The following is a 25,654-nucleotide window of genomic DNA, read 5'->3' as shown; positions in this document are numbered from 1 at the left end:
GGTTTTCCAATAAGAGGTGTTATTTTGAATAGCCCGCTATTTCGGTAGATGTTACTTTTGAACCTGTCATTTTTTGACATTTGACAAGTAGAAACTACGCCATTAATAAAATTGGAACGAAACACGCTTCAAAAACGCATTGAAATTATTAAAATTCACTTGAGTGAATCAAATGCAAATCATCTTGAGTGATGAGGCCCATTTCCACCTCGGAAGCTTCGTCAACAAGCAAAATTGTCGCATCTGGGGCTCGGAAAACCCAAGAGTTATTGTTGAAAAGCCTCTCTATCCTCAACGTGTGACTGTTTGGTGAGGTTTATGGTCCGGCGGAGTCATTGGACCTTACTTTTTCGAAAATGAGGCTGCAGCAACAGTTACGGTGAATGGATTGCGCTATCGAGAGATGATTAATGATTTTTTATGGCCGGAATTGGATGGTACTGATCTGGACAACGTTTAATTTCAACAAATCGGCGCTACGTGCCACACGAGCAACGAAACCATTGATCTTTTACGATTACGATCAAAATAACACCTCTTATTGGAAAACCCTGTATAAAGCTCACTGCTTATGCTTATTATTAATTATTGTAAATAACACAATAGTTGGATTATATAGTTATAATAATAATTATCATTGTCTCATTTGTACAAACTGTAGTAGAAAATTACGATACCTAGAAATAGCTCTAGATGTTGTTATTGACTTGTGAAATATAATAATCATTAGTGATTATTCTTATATCTCAAAATAATAGTGCATTTTTCATATTAACTTTAAATTTAGCACCTCAATAACACGCTTAGAACATTTAGTCAAGTTATAATTCATGATACCCAGTGTAATTTAGTCATGTCATAAGTGATGACATGGGGTTTAATTTCATCATGTCATAAGTCATGACACCCAGTTTAATTTAGTCATAAGGCATGGCATCCTGTTTAATATAGTCAGTCATGCCATAAATAATGACACCCAGTTTAATTTTTTTGAACGGTAGATTTCGTACATACGTATTTTTAGTATCCCCCTTTTCAGTTGATACTTAAAATCAACAATTTAATTTAATTAATTATTATTATTACAAATCATAAGTTTTAACAATTTTGGCACACACTCTAATCTAAGCGAGATTTTTGTCTTTTGCATTATTTAAAATTAGTGATGCAACGAGAATGTATACATATATTTTATAGAATCCCTTGTAAACGCCTATAATATTGGTTTGTATTATAAAGGTGAGATGTGATGTAATTGAAAATCCTACGAGATTTTAAGAAGAAATCGTATATCTAATTATTTTGCTAATCGAAAGAAATTCCGAATATCGGCTAACCATAATAATATATCTATGGAGATGCATTTTTTTTCACAGGACAATTAATAAGTTATATATTCGGTTACATGATGCTAGTTCCATACTACATAAATATTTATTATTGCTATGGTTCATAAACAGGTATGTTTGATTCAATTCAAACATTTCTAATTAAAATAAGGCTCATAGATTCGTAATTCGTTGCAATAGCTTAGTATGGATAAGTAATTTCACAGAATTTGAACAATTCACCAAATTTAATTTTCAAGTTCTGTTTAAGTTCTGTCATTATATCATGACTGGCTTTTTACAGCTAGCTTTTTCACATGAAATAGTAGCAGAACTTGAAAATTAATTTTGAAATTTGATCAGTTGTTAACATTCTATGAAACAACCCCGTCTTAGTATAGTTTCGTAAAAGCTCCTTAATAATATTTAAATATTACCCGTAAATATGGGCGGACGAAGTGAACAATAACGTAATGTCATTCTCAAAAAGGCTCGAAAAATCACTTACCTTATAAGTTATAATATTGGCTTTGATGGATTAGGTTCATTTAGATGAGACACGAAACAAAAACATTGGTTCCACTTAGTTGAGGGTGAGTACATAACCCCAACGCTCTAGCGACAAACAACGGAAACTGCCGAACCCGTTACTCGCGCACTGCTACTCGCGTGCTCATAGGCCCGGTATATCTGTTGCTCTTTATACTAGCTGAGGGCGTAAATCCTCGCTCAATTTTAAGTAGGTTAATTCGGCCACATCCTTGGCTTGGAATTAGTTACTTTTTTAGACGCTACCTACAGCGATAGGTAGTGAAAATTTGACGTTTATGTAAATAATTACATACATTCGTCTGGCTGAAATTTACGTAAATTGAATGATTGATTTTATTAGTATGTACTTCGATAATTCATCGAGCAATGATGAACGTCGATGAAATAATTTATAAAGGATGACATTCAATGAAAAATAGTCTGGTACTCTCCAGATAGAAGGTTAATAATACGATTTTAAAAGTTTCAGTGTGAGAACAGATTGTTTTAAACTCAACGGTTAGCAGGAATAGCATAGACTGTAGCAAACCAAATACTATTTACAATTAGTATCCTCGCATATAGTTCCATAAGTGGGGAACTTTATCAAAAATCAACTCGTAAATTACCAGTGTAAAAATAAACTGCGGTCGTTGACATTTTGAAACATCGCGATGGCAGTAGTTTGATATTGCAAATAAAAAAGAAACACGTTCCTCTATTCAAATCAAAGGCAAAACTTTTAATATTGGAGATATTTATGATTAGGATTATATACCTACGGATTGCGTGCTAAGCTCGACATAAGAACCAAGCGAGGATAAAGAGTAACTGATATATCGGGCTATAGTGGAACTCATTTCGACGAGACATTATGTAGGTACGCAAAAGCGCCTCTAATTATTGTATAACTCTATGGTTACAGGTAGGTAATGTGTAAATATTTTGTTTGTGACATATGCGTATGTACGTTTGCATTAAAAATATTTATTACATTTTATAACTAAAGCTATATACTGGTGAAGCCTCATTCAGAATAGAAGTATTTAAGAGCGATGCAAATTTGATTTTGTATGGAATCGGTACTTCGGTGATTTTGCCAATGTGTTTTTCCTAGGAGGCTTTTAAACTCTCTATAGTTTAAAATTATATGCATTTGAAAGGAAACTAATATGGAATTTGATCATCTTCCGCACTTCCAGGACCAAAAAGGGCCAAAGGATAATGAGAATAGCCGAGTGTCATTTCCCACGCTCTTAAAGATTAGGCGCTAACCATTTTACTCCCTTCTGAATGGGGTTTGTTTACTATAGTGACTTAGGACCTCCATGTCACCTGTTAGCACGTCGGTGTTCGTTACAATCATTATCAACTCTCTCTGTAGTTATGTGGGGTGTGAACTTCTTACAACTATTGAGATTCCTGGAAAGATTGAAGGAAGGTTCTTTCACACCTTTTCACCGAACACTATTAGTACGCGTTTCCGCGAGGAACAAGAGTACATTATACTAATTATTCTTAATCGTCTCTTCTCTTCCGAAGTTTTCCTTCGGTTTGTATAGTTTTAGAAACACTTTCGATGCACTCGGCCAGGGAGGGTCCATCGTCATCAGTCTCCTGCTGTCCCTCTTCCCCTTCGCCTTCCCCCGCAGCCACCTTGGACAGAGCCATGATGTAGGAGCAGGCTATCCTCAGCACGGAGAGCTTGGACAGCTTCTGGTTGTGCGAGTAGGCGGGGATGGACGAGCGCAGGGTGTCGAAGGCGGCGCTGATGGTGTGCACGCGCGTCCTCTCGCGCGCGTTGGCCTCGATGCGGCGCTCGCGGGTCATATTCTTGTAATTGCGTTGTTCTCGCGGCGGGGGCGGGGGTGGCGGGGGTGGCGGAGGCGGGGGCGGAGGCGGCAGGGCGGGCTCTGGGCGGCCCAGCAGAGCCTCCACGCTGAAGAAGCCGCCGGGCGGGCGCGCCAGCACGGCGGGGTGTGGCGGCACGCGCTCCTCCCACTCCTCGCCCGGAGGCGGGTAGCGCCCGCGCTTCTTGGGCGGTTGACAGAGGGGTTCAGGCCGCAGCAAACGCAACGGCTCGGCGCACTTCCTCTTGTTCTTGGGGGCGGGCGGGTGGCCCATCTTGAGGCCGGAGTCATCCGAGTTGGAGCGGTTGCTCTCCTCGGAGTCATCGTCCTCCCCTCCGGAGCAGAAGCCGGCGTCCTTCTCGGCCGTGTTGGGCGACGTCAAGTCTGTAACAATTAAACAGAATAGGTGAGTTATATGTTACGTATTACGAAGGTTGAGTGTAGGTGGGCCCTGGCATTGGGCATGTGACGTACAGTGGCGGTTTTCTCTAAAGTGCGTTTATACAGTAAACTCGCTATTTATTATTTCATTTCATACTATCCTTTTAATAAATACTATTAAATTTTGGAATGGGGGCCTCAGAACGCGTAAAGTACCCAATGAGGCCCACATTGTCAACCAATGTTTTAATATCTAATGTATATATTGTACGTAAAAATTATTTAAAAATACGTGCTAAAAATCCACCCGTCCTAACCACCTAGTCCACCCGTATCAACTCGTACTGCACAAAAGCGATTCCGAAATGAATCCCAAATCCCATAGGTGCGTTATGAATATCAGTACCTATGGGACCTTCCACCATAAATCTTCAGGATAAAAACATGCTAGTGGCGCCAGGCTGTAAACCTGCAAACCTTGGAAGAATCGACAGAATCAGAATCTACTAGCTGCCCGAGTGGGCTACACCTATGAGATCTGATGTTAACACCATGTTTTGTTCTCCCTTTTTGAAGTCCGATTGCTGCGATTGAACTCCCAATGCGAGAACCGCCACTGGTGACGACCAGAGTAGTAAACAGATAGTCGAAAGATTACGCAAGCAGCAGTGAGCAGATGCAGACCAACGGGAACAGAACAGAAGCAGGGCAGAATGGCGATATGGCAGAATGCCAACAGTGTCCAGATGTCCGCGGCGGCGCCAGGGCCCCGCGCTAACCGGTTACACATCAGACGATCTTCTTTACAAAGCGTATTTCATCAGTGTCTGCATTCATGTCGAGGGAGGCGAAGCGCCGACTACCTAGTTATAGTACCACAGCACAATCTACCCAATGCCCGTAAACAGAAATGCCCCCGGCTCGGAATTAACGACTGTACACAATAATCCATGTCGTTTTCTACAGAGCCGCGGTGACATGGACCTGTGACTTGTTGGCTCGAGAGTTACGAGACTTGATCTAAAAGACGGCAATTAAAAAAATGACCGGTTGATTGCTTCTTTCCCACGTAACTTTCGGCGAGCAGATGCGGGAGATTAAAAAATGCATTTATTCAATAATGGCATACGTAAAAGGGTATCTAAAAAGAACCGGTTTTTGCTCGCTGCAAATTGGGCTGAACCGAGACAATGAATTGCGTGCAAAACAATTCGATCTTCTATCGACCGGGGTATCATTTATCATGTGAATAATGTCTGCTTAGTGCTTAGGTATCGCTTGTTAAGCTTTACTAGGATCTTTATTATTTTATTAATTACTCAATCACTCGGTTAAAGTTTCACAAAGAATGATCACGAAAGCAATTTTTTTGGCTCCCTTATCAGGCACAAAAGATCTCTTCTGATAAGGTATAAATGACCAATCTTAAATATAATAGTTTGTAAAAAATATATATGTTTAAATTAATGTAACCCATATTTTTTTATCGCTATACAATTTTTTAAATACACCGTGTATTTGAATGGATAATACATGAACTATTTAGGGAATATTTGCTGGATGATACATGTTCTTTAAATCTCTTCTGTTTTAGTATTCCTGAGTTATACCTACATACTTATTAATTCGTTGCAAAATACCTAATAATACTCAACCTCAAACCAATAATCATGAATCCATTGGTTGCCTCCCGAAATTAATTAAGAACGCGTCATTTTCCTTCCATGTTTAGTCCGACCGGCTAATTTTTGTCCATTGCATTAAAAATGAGAATCCATGAATAAAAAAACACCTGCAGCATATTTCGGAGGAACCGCGAGTACACAATTAATCCATAACATTATACGTTCAATTACATAAATTTTAAATTAATTAATAAAAAACAGTCCGTTAAAAGTGTCGGCACCTGTAACGGCTGTAATGCGTAGGTATATCTGTTTTATTCGAAGACAAGTATGAGAACTGAGCAAGGTGAACCCGTGTACATAGTACAACTGACAACAGGATAGGGTACAGATTATGTGAGATGGCTCGCCGCCTGTGCTGCATAGCCGTCCTACAGCCATCCTATAGACATCCTATAGACATCCTATAGCCCTGCAGCCGCCACAGGTGAGCGCTAACGAAGTCGAATTCCTAAATTTAATAACACCTTCTTACCTGTTATCCCGACGATCGGCAAGAGAAAATAATAAAAAAATAACATCCAGAGTATCTTGACAGTTATGCATTTGGGACGGACGCGCACCTGTAGTGGTGCGTCTGATCACGATTCAAGACTTTATATTATACACGTGTGCGTGGACCGCACGATTGATAAAGTGAAAATGAATCGGTGAAGTCAAAAGGATCAAAGAGTTCGATGGTTCTCTATTTGGGATTGAGCGTTTGAAGGGATCTCTCGAGTGATGCGTTGGTGGGTAGCGGGCTGGTGTGGTCCGGACGGTGAGAATATTTTTAGGTGATGGGCAAAGGTGCCGCGCGAGACACGGCGCGCCGGTCCCTGGCGCTGAGTGTGGCGCGGCTGGGCTGGGGTGGGCTGGGGTGGGCTGGGGTGGGGTCACCCTGCCGCCTCTGGGGGAGGAATGCGGGACTGCTCGTGTTCACTGCCGCACTCGCTACTCACTCACATCACATCTTCTAGTTACACTCTTTGATGTCTGAATCCCCTGGCTTCCTTGATCACTTTGTTATCGTCAATATCATTGAAAATACATGCTATATTTTAGCGAATCACAGCTGTTATTGCTTCATTCATTTATTTGGATTATAGAAAGACGAACTATCTAAATAATTGAAGACCTCAGGGGGAAAACCTCAACGGTTCACGGTTAAAAATTTTTTTTTTTGGTTGTTTGTCTACGGGTCTTTGCAACGGTTCTTGCTAAATATATCTAAAAAAATGTATGTCCTTCAAATTAACTGTTGAAAATATGCAAATTTTCTAAAAACAACAATAATTATTGACAACAACGTTTTAATAATAATAATAATAATACTTGGATAACTTGTATAGCGCCGTTTTTGTGCAAAAACACCTCAAGGGCGCTGTACAAACTGATAATACATTTGTACAGTGGTCTATGTTATTACTTAACTATTTATGGAGAAAATATACAGTTCAATACTTACCTGATAGGTCACTTGAGATTAACACTTAATTAACATTATCTAATTGTTTATTGGCGAAATTTAGATACAGGATTTAGGACTTAATTGAAAAATTGAATATAACTGGACTTTCTCTTAGGATTGGTATATTTAATTTAAGGATACGACAGCTTAAAAAGGTAAGTTTTTAATTTAGACCTGAATTCCTGAGTTTTGTTTGAAAAATGCAAAATGGCGCAAATGTCTATTAGTTCGCTTTTTTACCGTTGCGTGGCGCTATACGTTTGTAAATTATTGTTGCTTTTATTGCTCCTTTTATAGCAAATTCTCCATATTTTGAAGAAAAACAGCAAAAGTCACGTTGACTGTATACATTTTAATTATATATTTGCAAAACCTATGAATTTCATAAAAGGTGAATCTATGATTTATGTATTATTTCAAAAACATTTTTTTAAATCAGTAGAACCAGTAGGTAGGTAAGTATTCAGTTGAAATGTTCGGCCTGAAAAATAATCCATTTGTGACATTTGGGGTTTTCTCCCTATTCAAGGTCTTTAATTATTAGTATTATTTCTACACGGATCCTACCAAGCTACCTCTTTTTGCCTAGAATTTTTTTTTGTATAATGTAATTTTATTAGTGTTTCCTATAGTTCCAGAGACGGTGGTCTCCTTGTCCCGCCCAGATGGCGCTGCCAACTCTGTACCTACCAGGACAACTACTAAATCATCCTTATTTCTCCTTTCCTTCCACGTTACGCATTGAAATAGAAAAGCCTCTGATATTTTTGACGGGGGACGCCGCTGTAAAAACACATTCCAAATTCCAACAGACTATGGAACCAAGTCTAAATAAATCTGTACTTAACCTCTCGAGCGATTGTTGGCATATTATCCCAAGTTTGCCAAAACGTTTTGAGCGATCGCTTGTCACAATATGCCAAATTTAAAGAACTAAACATATTAGATAAACAGTGAAATTAGATAAACAGTAGGTGAATTCATTGGTTTCAACCGCAGTAAGAAGCAGTTTCATATGTTTATATATTAATATCATTGAAATAATATGGTAAATGTATATACATGACACCAATCGCTCGAGTGGTTATTGAAATTGTGAGAATGCGGGAAACTGTTATAAAAATTTAATCAATAAATCCCTTTTTATTATTTTTATCAACGATAGAAAATAACCCACTTGTGTAGTATATCCATATTCTTCTATCTGCAAAAATACGGCCAACGTCTCGGAAAGTTATTATTTACGTCTCGGGCCCAATTTTGTAAGGCTTTGGAGAAACATAGAAAACAACCTAACAAATCATGAGTAAAGCAATATGAAACAATGTTTCATTTTTAAATGGGTAAGTCAAGAATCTGCTCATAACTGAGTTCATTAACATTTAAAACATAAAACATAATCATTATCGTAATTTTCTAATTTGATGCCAATTTAAAAAAATAAAAAAACAACAACAACAAAAAACTGCTGCAAATTTGATCCAAATATTAAAAAAAACTGAATAAAACTTCTGCAAATTCTATGCAAATATAAAAAAAAACTGCTGCAAATTCGATGCAAACATATAAAAAAAAAAAAAACAAAAAATGTCTGACAGTATTTATTTAAATCTTATTTTTTTAATTATTCATAAAACAGGTTAAGTTGACACAATTCATTATTAAATGACATAAAAATCGACGTGGTCACAATGTAAATAAAGAGGTATTTTAACACTGGTATTTGACCATAAACGTGTTCTAAGTAATTCTATTAATTAATTGATAAGATGAAGTGTGTGCGGCGACCTTTATGGCTGTTTATGGCCGCGGCGTGCGAAGGGTTAAGACGAGAGGGGACGGAGAGGGGAGCGGGGGGTGTGGCGCCACTGGGGCAGGGCCGCACCTCACTTCCAGTACAATACTAATATAATTATTTTATTATTATTATACATTGCAAAAATATGTTTACCTTTTATGGTGTACGTATGGATCAGATGTGTATAATAACTTACAAGTGCAAGATGGAGGCCCATTCACGAAGACAGAGATATATCTAATGAAACACTATTCATATAAATTATTTGCAAACCTTCATGTTTCACTGTTCACTACAACATTTCCAAAACTTTAAAATTAACATTACTAATTAACACTTATTTTGTTTAAAAAGTTTATTTCTATTCTTATTTTATTAGTAACTGGTGGACCCGCAATGTCTGGGTATTGCTAATATCTTTCTCGGGCGTCTTCGACTTCCTCCACCATTCACTACTGTATACCATAATGTAACTGTTAAAAAAATTTATTACATCGATTTTAATTCGACTCCGTATCTTGTTCGGGTGCATAGATATTGCGTTACATAGCAATCCTTGGGCGTCCCCAACTTCTTTTACCATTCAAACTACCTTCTCCTAGCACTAATAAGAACACCAAATATAATGAAAAATACTCCTAGCACTAATAAGAACAAACTTTGAAATTTTCAGCGATATCGTTGGACTATTTTTCAAGTTTTGCGAGCACAAACATACGCAGGCTGAATTTTTATATATTATTGAAACTAAGATTTTTTTATACTACCCACGCACAGGCAGTTCCTTGGTGGGTACCCTAAATTATCGTTTTTTTTAATATAATATGAATGTTATTTTTACTACGCAAATGTGTAAAATTTATTCTTATTAAAAAAAATGGAAAAAAATTAAAAAATATATGTGTAAAATAATTTAATTCATGTAACAAAGCTGGGACACCATATTTAAATACATACATAGTAAATTTTAATGATATGGTTTGATTTTGTAGTCGCAGTAATCGGAATTTGATTCCGAAATGTTCGGATTCTAAATATGTATTAATTTAAAATATGTAAATTTTAATTGACGTATTGTAACGTCTGGAATATAATATTGGTTTGGTTATCACTACCAGTTTACAAAGCGTTCTGAGGGCGAGAATTGACAATTAGTTGCGAGGAAGATAATGAGAGGAACTGTAAACTGCAAACAGAACAGTGAGTCACCACCAGCTAATATTGAACTTTTCTAACACCTGAAAAAGCAAGTGGATTCTTCACGCCCAGTGCCGCAGAACGTCTGGGCGGAGAAAATACAATAATTTGGTTTTCTTCGAATTCTGAAACCTTCGAGATTTTTGTGGGAATTGTGATAAAGGCTGTGAGAATAACAATACCTACCCTTTTCAATGTATACGAAATATAAGTGTTATTTGTATATTATAACACATGTTCATTTAAAGTTATTTTGCTAAAGTTTGAAGTTATCATTTCACGTTATTATTAAATAGGTACGGAAGAAGCTCTGTCATATTTACGTTGAAGCATGAACATGAAGCAGGTAATGGTGTTGGCTTTTCTCGGCTCAGCCCATAAGCTTAGTAAATCCCAAACCCGGAGCAGCGGGTTGAGCCGACGCTACACGCCACACCACTGACTGCAGATATCTTAATATGTATTATTATTGGAATGAAACAAGAAACAAGGCTGGCTCAGGAGTTAGGAGTTGAGCGGAGGACGGTGCCGAGATGAATAATTCCAAGTGTGAAATAAACACAGACTCTGCTAACATAACAATATGTAATACCAACGTCAATCACTCGAGGACATGTCGCTCGCAGAGTGTCTTCCGTGTGGACAGCTGACAGCTGGGCCATACCAACATCCACCTCCCTCCTCAATACTCACTTTTTCTCTTATCCACCTCTTCTCTGTCTTCTGCCTTCTGTTTAGTCGAGGCGGGTTTATTTGTGGAATGCCACACCGCAGCACAGCTTAAATAATAATATATCGCCTGCACACTCATCTTGTCTCTTGTCTACGGCTAAATATATTGTACTTCAGTCTTTAGACCACGTTCTACACCCGAGACGAGAAAATGAATGGCAAGCAGAAACACTGTAGGTGTGAGAAAATAACATTATGAAGAAAAACAAAATAAGTCGACCAACTATTTATGTGAAATACCTTGGACTTAACAAAAATGTGTGATAATCTCGTAGAAACATATTTGTACGAATGCCACAGACAGAACCAGACACGCATGTCATTGATAACTCTACAATTTACTAATGCTAGTAGCGATATTATCTCAAATCGGTGTCAATGTTTAATTTTATCGTCGATTTATAATGAATCTTCTTGTAGTCACTTAGAATGTCATTTTAGGTCTAAAATAATATACACCAGTGATCCTTAATTCCAAACTAATAAACTACATCGATGGAATGATTTATTTATTTATTTAAACAAACATAAATATTAGTTGTTAAGCTGCATTTGTATTCCCTTTTTAGAAATAGTTAATTAAATACATATATCAACACAACAAGTTTCATTCCCTACACGAAACAATGTCCGTTAACAACAATTGTATATACAATTAGTACAAGAAGCTACTACATGAAATAGAGCTTCGAGTCTCGTTTTGTATGTATTGGGTAACTTTTCAATGATGATTAAAAAAATAATAAAATAAAATAAAAAATTCTTCGCTGTGACAATTCGACTAAGATCATATTATGGTATAGGTAGAATAACACAAGAATTGCCTTTTGAGCATGTTTCGTGATTCAAATATAATCCCTATTTTGGCATATACTTCCATACAAAACTGTGTTTCACCATGAGAACGAAATTCAAATGGGATGGCGACGTACAATTTCAGGCAAGTGTAAGAGAGACAGACCGCGTGCGTAATGGTCTAGAACCGAAAGGTACAAGTCAGTGACACATTTGTTTCCATTCAAATTTATGCGGAAGGCATTTGCAGTTTTCTTCTATTCTAAGATGAACGACAGTCAAAACAACCAAGATTAGAAAAGCTGGAAGGAACCAAAATAAGGTTCAAGTAATAAGTTCGTCCAAATCTAAAAAGTAACACGATACTGCAATACATAATTATCTATATAAAAGAATGAATACACAATACTAAAAGTCATCAACTACAATGTAACAGGTGTATCCACAGAAGCTAAAACAGTTAACTGGCATTTAATTCCGACATCGGGTAATTAAGACGCCGAGCCAACCAACAACCAACTATGCTAATAAATATTCTAATGATTTATAACACACGAAAACTATTAACATCAGCAGGTGCTGTGGATTCCAGGTAATAAAATATATCGAGAACATCATCCGAAATAGTTAACGCGTGCCTCGGCTGACTTGACTCGGCGGAATAAAAACGTGAAAGCGCACAGTTCAGACCTTCTGTTTTAATGATAAATAGGTAGTTTGACTTATTGCGCTTGGATACATCATTATGGAAACCAAACTGAGAGTCTCGGGCTCGGAGTTTAGTCGAGACTACAAACAATCATGCGTCCATCGATTCAATAAACGTAACCGGGTCCAGGGACGGACCTTTGACATTTTGTGCCCGGGGAATGTTCTTCTTCGCCGAGAGCTTTCACAAAACTTTCATTTTCACACCCTAACAATAGGAAAGACTGGATAGGAACTGATACATAAGAATAAGATACTTCTTATTTCGTATAGCGGGGGATCCGAGGGGAACATCGAGGTCAGTGAGCCAGTCTAGGGCCTCAGGAATCCCGCCGGAGAATGAATACAGCGGGCAATACAGGGCCACCACACATCGCCCACTCTTTAAGGCCTCACCTGTGCATCATGCGGGCACAGCGGCTGTGGGAGGACCTTATAATATTGATGGCGGAGCAGAGTTTACGAGGCAGTGAGAAACCAGGCTGTCTCTCAGTGGGATCATACACGAGATGGACATTCACTGACTGCCACTGAAGTTTCCACCTATCTTCTGGAGTGAGAGCTAATCGGAGGAGCCTCTCTCCTTACATCCAGAAGGATTTAGGGGCTTCAAGCATGCAGGGTGAGAGATGACACCACCGTGCAAAAGGAATTGCACTTTTTTGCAGCGCCTTCTTGTATTCCCTCATTAAGGGTATAAGAAACTAAGCAGTAGATAAAGCATAACTTCCTTGGAATCACCTTAAAATGATGTATCACTGAACTAAGGACTGGCCGTGAATACAATAATATTTCACTGTACCTAACTGAAACGACACGAAATCATCAAATACAAATTTGGTTGTCCGGGAGTCTACGAATTAAACACATTTTTGTTTCTTCTACAGTGGTGAATGAGAACATGAACCAAAATGGCGCATCTATACATACAACAATCATAACATGAAATACCCAGTATTTAAAATTGGCATAACTCGTACGAGAATTACGAAATTTACAGAAATTCTAATGTTTCAATAATGTATGTTTCTACGATTTGTTTAGTTGATTTCCTATTGCACCTGGTGCGTATGTTTCATTTGAACCAATTAAGAGAGCGGCCCTGCAGAGTACCTTTCTGTTAAATGAAATGTCCACAAGAAGTTGATGGTGATCCGTAACGATGGTCGCAATACTCCAGAGGAATTCCAGATTGCATTATATAACGAAAGGCTAGTCTGTTTCAGAGTTCTACTTCAGAGGGACTCGACAATCGACAGTCGACAGAGGCGGAAAAACTTCGCCGTCGTGAGCATCCGTTGGCTGCTGTTTTTATGGTGTTTTCTATTGAACGTGATCGAATCCTCGCTGGATTACTGTCCCGACAAGATCAGCAACCACCCAATCATCCAACAAATCCAAGGTATATTATAAAAAGGATTTACCATTTCCTTCGTGGTTGGCAGGGGTTGTATGATTTGTGTTAAGATTGGTGTCGCGGGGCGTTACCTGATAGTTCGAAGACGACCCAGACCTGATTGGAAGTAAGTATGTCGTATGGCGCGACGGAACTAACGGAGGCGCCAGCTTTTTGTATACGACATATTCAATATATTTAATGCAATGAAATATATTTTTTAAGGAACTACGTTTGAATGCGTCGTTAGCAAAGATGCCATCAAACACAGGGGAATATGCCAGATAATGGATAAATATGCCAGATATTCGACAATGACCTGGAAATTATTTTGCCGTGTTTTTTAAATTTTTATTAGCTTTTACTAGCTGTACCCGGTGTTGCTCGGGTTTGTGATTGATTTGGAGCAAGGCTTTGAGGTTTCAAATTCTATTGTACCGGAAAACTAGGTGAATTTTAATGTGGAAATAACATTATTGTAAAGAATTTTTTTTAAATTACGGGCGGCCCCTTCTTCTACCATTCTCCATACACCCTTTCTTCGTTCATTACGTATCAATCAAGTATTTGATACATTTCATCATGCCATATCTTTTTCGGGCATCCCCGACTTTTTTACTCTCTAAACACTAATAATAAGAACAAACTTTGAAATTTTCAGCTAAATTGGTCCAGTAGTTTTTGAGTCTATATGTAGCACAAACAAAGAAACATTAATTTGTGCATACATAGACTAGCTGACGTGTGCCCGGCGTTGAATATAATATGCAATTCTCTAAATGATAGTGAGAACCCTATCAAAATCCGTTGCGTAGAAGAAGTAAGCGCACAAACAGGCAGACGCCGATGGCGACTTTGATACTATGTATTTAGAGATTAGAGATTATTAAAATAAAGTGGACCGTTTATTCGTCAGTCCAACGCATAATTTGTAAACAATTAATGCGTAATGGATGAATATAAGATTTAAGTTGAACTACGAATCAAATTGTGAAACATTTTGGATTTCGTCCTTTTATAGTGAGCTAATTAATACCAATACGGACATAAAATAAATGGCGATATTGCGGTTCATGAAAAGTTCTTACAATATTATACATACTAATGTGTAATGGCAAACATTTGGCATATTTATAATATGTGGGAAAGATGCGTTAAACACCCACACAGATTCTAAGTATGCATACATAATAATTGTTTGCCTAAATCATAAAAATTGCACGTATACATAATATGTAAAATATATAATATGTACATAAGGCGGGCGCACAGAAGACTGTGTAGAACAAGCCAGCTCGACAGAAGTCATGACAGTCAGACACGATATTAACAAATCGATTGTCGGAACACGTTAAGGGATAGTTGGATGGAAAAATTCTAAGTATTAAATAATTACAGCGCCTTTGATGTGATTTTTCACGAAAACGGCGCTATATAGATTATCGAAATATTATTATTATTAATTAGTCCAGGAGGAACGGCGAGTCAAAGTTGAGGTAATGAGACGAGCGAGTCCCTAAAGTTGAGGTAATGAGACGAGCGAGTCACCAAAGTTGAGGTAATGGGACGAGCGAGTCACTAATGTTGAGGTAATGAGACGAGCAAGTCAATAAAGTTGAGGTAATGAGACAAGCGAGTCACTAAAGTTGAGGTAATGAGACGAGCGAGTCACTAAAGTTGAGGTAATGGGACGAGCGAGTCACTAAAGTTGAGGTAATGAGACGAGCAAGTCAATAAAGTTGAGGTAATGAGACAAGCGAGTCACTAAAGTTGAGGTAATGAGACGAGCGAGTCACTAAAGTTGAGGTAATGGGACGAGCGAGTCACTAAAGTTGAGGTAATGAGACGAGCAAGTCAATAAAGTTGAGATAATTTCGGATTGCTTTTTATTTCGACTTTAGTGCTTAAATCGACAATCGACACTTAAATGTGTGCAGTGCTGTGGATTGAAATGTTATTATGAATATTATTACAACAACGGATATGTAACTATTATTTAATGATAGAAAATGTGACATTTATTTGATAATTTAAAAAAATTATGTATAAAATAGATATTTACTATACTTATTCTAGTAGATCCCAGGTGAATTTTGTGTTCAAATGAAAGAATACGTTACTTTTTACTATAATTCATATACCGCGATTTGCACCCGTCTGCACCCCTGAACAACTTTTTTCATTTTACTGAAACGAGCTTTGTAAATATTATTTTATTTAAGTATTTGAAATGTTCCTATTCCCTCTGTTTTATTTTTAAGTTCTTGCAAATAATGTGCAGATGTTAATTGTGGAAATCTATTATTGGTATTAGTATTTTAAAGTAGAATTTATATGTATGTGCAATAATAATAAATTATTGAATATTTTAGTTGGATTTCTTTACAAATGAAGTAAAGTAGTGCGCGTGCAGCTTACTTCATATGTGGGCTGCTCGGGTGTAGACCAAGTTAACTGACAAGTTTTGAGATATAGCATTTTGAATGTTTCGATGCATAAAAATAACATAATTCGTAAAAAAATAAAAGTCATTTTTATTGTTCATTAAACTTTTATTTTACGACAATAAATAAAAGTTAAAAATAATGTATAACGGAATTGTCAATTCAATCAATGTCAGACATCTTAAAAAGGCCTACAGAACAGTCTGCGATGGTATATTTATCTCCCAAATATAACCACCAGCAACGCCGTGTAAACGTCAGCTAGTAATATTCAAAAATTCAGCCTGCGTATGTTTGTGTTCGCAAAACTCGAAAAGTAATCGACCTATATTGCTTAAAATTTCAAAGTTTGTTTTTATTATTGCCAGGAGTGTTAATAAATGTTTAAATAATAGAATAAGTCGGGGAAGCCCGAGGAATACTTAACGCAATATCTCTTCACCGTAATAAGGATACGGAGTCGAATTTAAGTAGATGTAATGTAGTTTTTTAACAGCAACACTGTGGTATATAGTAGTCGGAGGCACCCGAGAAAGACATAATAGCGATGCATTGCGGGGATCCACTAGTGTGCTATAAAAAACAATAAAATATTTTTGTCAAGCTGGCTTGTTCTAGACGGTCCACTGTGCGGCGGCATGTTCATTAGACAGGATTCGTACATTATTACGTAGCGTAGTCAATAAATTATTATTAAAAACAAACTGAAATACAACATTATTTAATTGGCGCTAGTTAAAGTGCTATTTAAGATACCAATTATTTTTCAATAATCCAGTAAGAGCGAAAAAAAATTGGTAACCATCGATAAATAATTGGAAATAAATTAACTGACGCTTTTCATTCTTTGTTTTGCACACGTTATAAAGAATAATGATATGATTATTCAAGTAAGGGGAGTGAGGTGATCTTCCTCGTGTTACTAAAGCTAAGGATTTGTAGCCTTAATGAGAGCAAGGTGATGTCGCGAAACTGCGACTCCACTGTAGTGTTGGAAGGTGCTGCTGGAATAAGCCATAACTATGATTGCAATTGTGTTATTTGGGACAATCTATTTTTGGGCTAAAGAAGGGGGTAGCGCAACACGGCATAATACCCCAAAAACAAATCACTACAATCTATTTTTATTAATCCGTTAAACTAGATGGAAAATATTCCCCAATGTTTTAAACCTGGGATTCTGGAACATAAGATAATTGCAGATTAAATATAAATTCACTGTATTGTTTCCGGGTTTGTGGTTATATTATACATCAATCATCCCTGTCTGAGGTATTATTTTACAAATGAGCATACTTTTGCGCAGGATCCTTACGAGTGTATTTGCAAAATTCGATGAAAGGGGTAGAATTTGTAGTGAACAGAAATACATACATATAATTTTCTATGTACAGCCGGATGATGTGAGAATAGCGCTAATCGATAATGATAAATTGGGTTCAAGCGGGTCAACAGAGATCGAGACTTCGATCATAAATTCGTTCCAGGTCGAGTGTAGAACGGGGGTCAGCAGTCATTGTCTGGACTTTTATTCCCATGTAATACTGGCCACACTGGCAAGCTGACTGGTAGTAGGAGTTCCTACCTCCTACCGGCTATCAGAGACTTCAGTGTTGCCAGTTGCCAGACAGGCGCCACTTATGGGCAGTCTGTAGTCTGCAGTACTTCTGTAGGCTGCATTCACGTTTCACACGGAATCTGCCGCGTGAGAACTCCGTAACGCATGTTATTTGTGCCTAGACACTACACGCATTCATGTTGCGTATACGTATTCAGTATGACATCAGAGCATTTGCAGATAATGCACAGATTATAACGCCAACAGCCGTTAGTCTGAGTATTGCCATAATTAAGTACTGAGAAATCCGAACTAAACGGCTAAACCCGGACGTATGGCAAGCCTTTAGCTAGGTGTCCGATCGCTTGTGCTTGGTGCTTGGTGCCGGTGACTGGGGTGACTCGGCATTTACACTCAATCTGAGGTATTTGGAGATTAATGATAGAGGAGAAGCGCCTGTTTGCCCGCCCGCCGTTGGTTAGTGGGCCGGTCGGCAACTTGCTTAACGTGGAACGGAAGCTGTAATCGATAGATAATTGGTTTGAAGTGCCAGGTGCTCTGCGCTACTTACAAACACTACCTATACTTTGCCTGCGTATCTACACCCGATAGCCCGCTCGCCACCGCGGCATACCTCAGATCAATTATTTTTAAAAACATTACACAGCTCATTATTTTGTAGTTTATGACGCTTGTCAAGGACGCACTGCGTAACATTACACAATGTCACAGTGTGCTCAAGAACGGTAGTACCGGACTGACATTTTAAAACAATAAACACCTGTTTCCTCGAGATATTGTGTAGAAAATAATCGTGCGAAAACAAAATCGGATTTCTTCCTAAGCCAATTAAGTTTATTAACAATATCCGATTACTGCAGCTGCTGTATATTATTTTTAAGGTTTTAAAGTCAAAACACTCAAGAGTAGTGATGCAACGATTCCTACGATTACAATTAGTAGCGCAATAAGTCAATTTAGACGACTACTGATTATGGTAAAACCCTACTTACCGATGAAAGGTTATACCATTATTTTCCCTATAATTTCCAGTACGGGTTGAAGAAATGAAAAGATTTCAATGCGAATACTATACACATAAATGATGTTTTCAGATAACGATTAAGATAAAATAATCTTATATTTTTTTGTAATCCTAGCATCACTGCTCAAAATCAACAACTATCTTTTTATAAACCTTTTGCATGTGTGCATATTTTAACGCAAGTAAAATAAATATCGCTGTTTTCTTAATAATAATATAATCGTAAAAACTTTATCCGATCATAAAATGTTATCAGAGAACTCAATGGATATTGAATTGAATGACTGGTCCTTATTTCAGGACAAACAAGTCCGCGTTTAACGCCACCAATTCAGCACAGCCGACCTTTAATTAACATATCCACCATCGACTAATCCCTTTATTTTTTACAAGTCGCGGTAACATCCCTGCGTTTGAGATAATGCGGTGGTGAGATGGAGAAGGGCGGAGGTAAGTCTGCAGGGGGGAGGGGGTTGGACAGGTGGCGCCGGAACACCTGTTGCGGCAGGTAACGGCGTTGGAGGCACCGACTGGAAATTCCTCAATAAACAAAGACGGATATTGCATTCATAAAAAATATTATTGGAAAGTTACGTGTTTATATTTCTAGATTAATTAGATTCTATACTTGATTCGTTAGTACATGTTTTAGTACTTAATATTAAAAATAATATTTTTTTGATAATTTTTTTAGTGCCATATGATTCTCTAGCCTAGACTCTATCTAATTATGTACAAACAGATACAAAAACCATGTGAACACATTTTTTAAGCTTCGAGAGATTTTGCACTCAGAGGACACGATAAAAACACCGCACATTGTATCATTAATTTTACAGTTGCTATTTTATCATCCTTTAGTATTGATATTAAATTTATTGGAAGATTAGTGGCAAAAGCAGAGTTGATATTTATTTTAATCATTTATTGTTCAATTTTAGGGCTAATTTTTTAGGATTTTTAAAAGCTTTAAAAAAAATAAAGTAGGTAAATTAACGATGGAACGAAGTTGCACTAAGGCTCTTTTGTAAAATAGGGAAATTAGCGATGGAACGGGGTTGTATCAAGGATCGTTTGATTTTTATATTTAATTTTTGCAACATTACCTGTGTACAAATTGTTGGTAAAGTCCTATTTGACTGCTCAAAATGTTGATTACTCCGACTTGAAAGCTGGCGGAATAAAAAGGTACCATCAAACACGACTACCATCTTGACAGGATTTACCGGGCACACAAAATTTACGAAATATGGTAAATATAATAATTAAAAAGTGATCGAGTCAAAACGAGAGTACGCTCAGTCAATAATGTTGTATAAATGTTTGCATGTAATTTTGTTTTGATTTATTTTACATTTCAAAAACTTTTTTTTTTGTTTCTATACGCCACGTTTTGAGTCGACGAACTCTGGTCACAACTCTACCAAGAAAGACGTGCAATGTAATCAATTATTATTTTTTTAAACAACTGGAAAAACACATTAAAAACCTTATGCAATGAAATTGGGAGGTGAATTACTCTTTTTAATTAATCAGAAAACACATGGCTTGACACAGGTGGTACTGCGACCGAAACGGTGCAGCCGTGTCTCTGTCAGTCCCACCCGCCCTTCCCCTTCTCCTTCTCCATGCAGGCGGCAGGCAGGAGCAGGAGGCAGCAACACCTGTAGTACCTACCTGTGCCTGTGCAGTGCACTGTGCTTGCAGGTAGTAGGGTGTATAGCAGCGATAAACAACCTTTTTAACCCGAAAACGTAAAATATTTGATCATAGCACCCGGAATTCCGAACGATTGATAGTAAATAAGCAATATTAAAACTATCTTCGTTATTTTTTATCTTAAAGATTAAACCAATTAACTTTGATTTTATCGTTCAGAAAGTAGGTACAAAATTTGGTCAAGAAAACTTTTAATATTTTATAAAAAGTGAACCTTTAAAATATATCAGAGAAGATATTTACTGCAATGGTCGTGAAATGGGTTCGCAGGTCACTTATTGCTTATCACTCACAGGTGTGTAGTGTATACACGCCACATGGGGCAGCCAGTTTAAAACAAACCGATACTTTATAAAATATAGTGATGCAAAAAACACTATTTCATTCTAATATACATTATATGCAACGATATTGCACAGATGTTTGGACAGGTTTATGTAGGTATTTAATACAAATGAAATATTTATACAATTAATTATTATTCGCTTTCTTTTACCATAGTGTATAAGGTGTCCGGAAACTAGTGGTAGGTACAACCGGGAAACTGATGAATCTACATCACAGAGAACAATTCCATCTTCAAAGGGCGACACACGACTCTAATAACGGGGATTTGCTCGAATCTCACATTTTAATTAATTTCGACGAATTGTGTTGTGACGATGTTATTTATTTGCATTCAAGATTAATAAAAACAATACCTTACCATAAAAATATTTTATGTTAAACGGTTTGAAAATTACGTAAAACGTTTTTTAACTATAAAATCAGTGGAAAGCATGAGATTTTATTATTCTAGACGATGAATTAGTAACTTCAAGAGGGATCCTTCTAAAAACATCTGAAATTTTAGTAGTATATTCATCAGGAAAGATCAAATTTTTGGCCTGCTAGGGTAAATTAGACCGTAGGATAGTCCATTACGTCGGGCCGCGCGAAATATTTTTTTATATGTCGTTCCTACTTTATTTTAGAGATTTGCTAGGACAAATTCATGGGTAGGATTGTCCAGTACACCAAGGCCGCGCGTCGCATATTATTTTGCATGGTTTCTTCATTTACTTCGTTAAGTTTCCAGCCTTATTTTAAGGATTGTCCCGTCTTAATTTAAAAGAAATATACCTCGAAACCGACTCCAAAAAATACGTTGTAGACCAGTTTCCCGATTGTACTACTAGTTTCCGGACACCATGTACGGTACAGGTACTACTTTATGCATTTAGTATTATATCATGTTGTGATTAATCTTTTGTGCACCTACATTATTCATGTTAGTGTTAACGAAAGCTATAATAAATCTTTAATAGATGTCGAGTGGTATGATTAACAATATTAATAAAATAGTTGTAAATTATATTGTTAAATCATGTAACACAAGTGTGGGAGGAAATTTATGTACTTATAAATAGAACACTTATATAGATTACCAAAATAAATATATTTATAACGAGGTTAAGCTATAATATTAAATTACTCTCGGAGTGAAAAATAACTTAGTATTTTATTGTTACGTCAATAATGTTAGTAATTAATAACTCCTCTTCAACCTAGAAAGTAAAAGGTTTCTGTCTACCTACCCTGGTTTATCTTTTACCGAACATATTTTGCTTATTATATGAAGTATTGTTCTAGTTTCCACATTATTGATGGATGGTCCGATGCTCTGTAGGGAACCCGCTTGCACAGCGCGGGTGTAAACTGTGCACCCTAAAGTTTAAGTTTAGACTTACGATATTCAATACTTCGTTTTTGTGAAAGCACTATGAAACAATACATGATTATTATTTTAGGTTACTGTCACATGTTTTACTAATATTGCTTCATATTCAGTTTACTGTTATTTCATGTATAAATAATTTTGTGTATAATTTTCGAGAACTTACTAGGTATATTATGTTCTTAAAATCCATCTAAAAGCCCAAATGTGCATAAAACCAAATAAAATTAAATATTATATAATAGTGGATTAAAAGTAGTGATTTTCAAATAACAATAACTTTCCAAATAACTTTCCATCGCAAACTCCACTTCGTTCGGTAATCGGTATTGGCGGTACACACCAAGTGGAGGCAAACCATATTTTTGGCACCAGGAGGGTTCGAGAATGCTTTGAATAAACTATTACATCAGTAGTACGCTGACCGCCGAAGAGCGCACATTGAAATAACCAGATCAAAGCAAAGCTCGCTAAAGTAAGCAAAAGGTTTGCAGCGCTGTCCATTGTGGGACTTTCTGAATGTTCATTCTTAAACGATTCGCCTGGCGTAGAGATGCTAAAATTGAGTGGGGGTGGGCAAATTATAACACAATAGTAAAGGTGTAAAACTAAATCATCGAAAGTGGGACGGTCACGCCGCCTCCCGAGCTTCGCGCAAGGTGGTTTGTTTTCCTTTTCCTGATTGGCTCGACTATTCATTTAAATGTCTATGAATATTCGGTAGTCGCGCCAGCAATCGGCGCTATAAATATTTAATAATATTATTGCATCACCGCGCTCATCCGCCCGTTGCGGGCGGTACCTACTCAATTTATGTAATATTATAATGTATAAATGTGCCGAAACGTCACCCGTGTCACATATCACACATGTCATGTCACGCAACATCATGCCAATGCAACGTACGATAGCAAGCGACTTGTTTGCAATATAGCATACAGTAGGACGCAGGGATGCAGACTAGAGCGGCCACGAAGATGATAATAAAACAGTAATTATCCGCGGCAGGTGTCACAGTGAGTGCAGTTGCAGTGTGCCCCTCGCGGCAGATGAATATCGCACGACAAACCAACAAACGGTTATTGTAATCGGCCAGTTTATGGGGCACAGATGCGGACAGTTTGTAGTTCGCTGCGCGTGGCAGGAATCCATTATCAGGACAGTTGGTTGGTTGGAGGTTTGAAGGGCGGGAAACCAGGTGGCGAATTATTCGACGGGTGATAACGACGTCGCGTTTCATCTGCTCGCCATAAAAGGTGTTTCGTCAAATTTGAATTAAACAGCCATTAGTCGGCTGCTTGCCGAAAATATATCAAAAGGCCTGGAAACATAACTATTAATTTCATGTTGTGGGTTAAGACAAACACCCTCATTATTATTTATATTGGAGTAGCTGAAAACATTTCATGCACTCATAAATAGGAAAAACTCTATTCTAAAACAAATACTCCTTTACATTCATAGAACAAAACAACAGAAATATGAAATAACACGTATATTAGAAACACTAGATCTCAGTTTATATTTGTTTCGTGGCGGGGTACAGATAGTTCTGAATAAATAACTAAATACTTGTTACATTAACAATTTTAATTAAACTTTTAAAAATTCGTGTCATAAGCGGCCAATGTCTGAAAATGAACGAAATCCAATTACATCTAAAAGTGATATACGGATTGGTTGCGTAAGTCGCGACGTAAGTACAGTATTTACGTACGTTTATGTTATACGCCCTGTAACTATTTAAAAATACAAAAATAAGATATTGTGTAGAAAGCCTTCCCAGTGTAGCATTTTCAAAACTGTCCGGGCTTGGCACTCTCGGCATACATTCAACTAATCAGAAATGAAAATACGATATGAACCTTGCGTTAAAAACAATGATTTCGTAGATTATAATAATATTCATGAGGAAGCTACAAGCCGAAAATGTGTATATTCTTGGTATATCGTAGGTATAGGCATTAAAATCGCTTGACAAATGGAGCCTAGAAACCTTCGATTTCAAGCAAAAAACTTTATTTTGTAAATAATTTTATAAGAAATCAAAAAAGTTAATCAAGTGAAACTATCACAAAAAATATTAGCTATGATACTGTATTTTTTAAAGTTGTTTCCTTTATGCGTTCATACATTTCTATTGAGATTATTTTTGTAGTTTATTTATATTTTTATTAAGTAATTTTTTTTTGTATTCTACTCGAGCGAAACGATAGGAAAACCTTCAATTTATCTAAAGCATATTTTTTGGTGTTCATAATGTACAGTGTACACCTATTCGTTTCAAAGATTAATCAAAACAGTGATTTGGCATTAAGCTTCGCCTTAAAGGTTATACACATCAATGTAAGTTAATCATTGAAGAATGAGAAAATATTGGTAATTCTTGAATTGAAAATATTATGATATCGATAAAAATTACGAAAATAATCAGGTCTCAGTAGCTCAGTGATAGAGTTCCGGTAGAATGGAGGTCTTAGGTTCGATCCCCAGTTGCGACTTACACTTTTGTATTTTTTTGTGTCATGTCTCGTTTAGATTTATTAATGATTCTTTAATGATTAATAATAATTTATTGCATTCCCATTGAAAATTTGACAGACGATTCAATAGAAAAGTGGTATTGACCATAAAAATAGCGGACCCGGTGGCGGCGGCATTATGTTTGGGATAATTAGGAGAGTAGATATTATTTTCCGAGAAGTGAGAACAGAAGTGTGTTTTGAGAACATTGATTGATTGATTCATTACACGATGCATTACGTGTTGATCAGTGGCGGATTTCTCTTAAGTGCGTGTGTGCAGTGTGCAGTGAACCGCCATTGAAAATATGATATTATGAAAAAAAATTTCATTATAATAATATTAGCACATTATAAAGAGTGCGCCATTAAAATTCTGACTCTGACGCGACCAAAAAATACGGTCAAAGAGTAACCCGATATTACCATGCTGTGTGTTATAGAATCAGCACAAAATATTTCATACAAAAAAAAATACAAAACAACACAATCCCCCTGACGGTGAAATCTTATAATCTACGCCAAAATATGAAGAACTTTGAGCGGTGCGATAGAGAATGTTTGATGCCACGTGACCTAACAAATCTGACGAATGTCACTGAGATTGACCGATCCGTCACGCCAGTAACTTGCACTATATATTATGTGACATTTTTAAATATGCTAGGTAGTAAGACAAATTTTGTCTTAATTGTCTAGTAAATGCGCTTTCTCTAGTTTGGTTTTGGCTTTCGACTAGAGAGAAGTTGCATTTATTTATTCATTTTGACGACCTCCGTGTTCGAGGGGTAAGGCTCT

The 25,654-nt window shown here is 37.0% G+C and overlaps 1 protein-coding gene across 1 annotated transcript in view; it reads right to left on the bottom strand.

Moving 5' to 3' along the window:
• Positions 1 to 343: 343 nt before the first annotated feature.
• Positions 344 to 25,654, bottom strand: part of LOC149426113 (uncharacterized) — a 62,139-nt gene continuing 36,828 nt past the window's right edge. The window contains exon 2 of the mRNA XM_089635759.1: positions 344 to 4,093. Coding sequence (XP_089491885.1) covers positions 3,378 to 4,093 — 716 coding nt within the window. The 3' untranslated portion in view covers positions 344 to 3,377. The remainder of the gene's footprint in view (positions 4,094 to 25,654) is intronic.

This window comes from Hesperophylax consimilis, chromosome 1 (genome assembly GCF_061612785.1).
Source record: "Hesperophylax consimilis isolate HC1 chromosome 1, BYU_Hcon_1.0, whole genome shotgun sequence".
Classification (NCBI taxonomy): Eukaryota; Metazoa; Arthropoda; class Insecta; order Trichoptera; family Limnephilidae; genus Hesperophylax; species Hesperophylax consimilis.
Note: the sequence above shows the minus strand (reverse complement) of the source record. Positions and strands in the feature narration are given on the sequence as shown.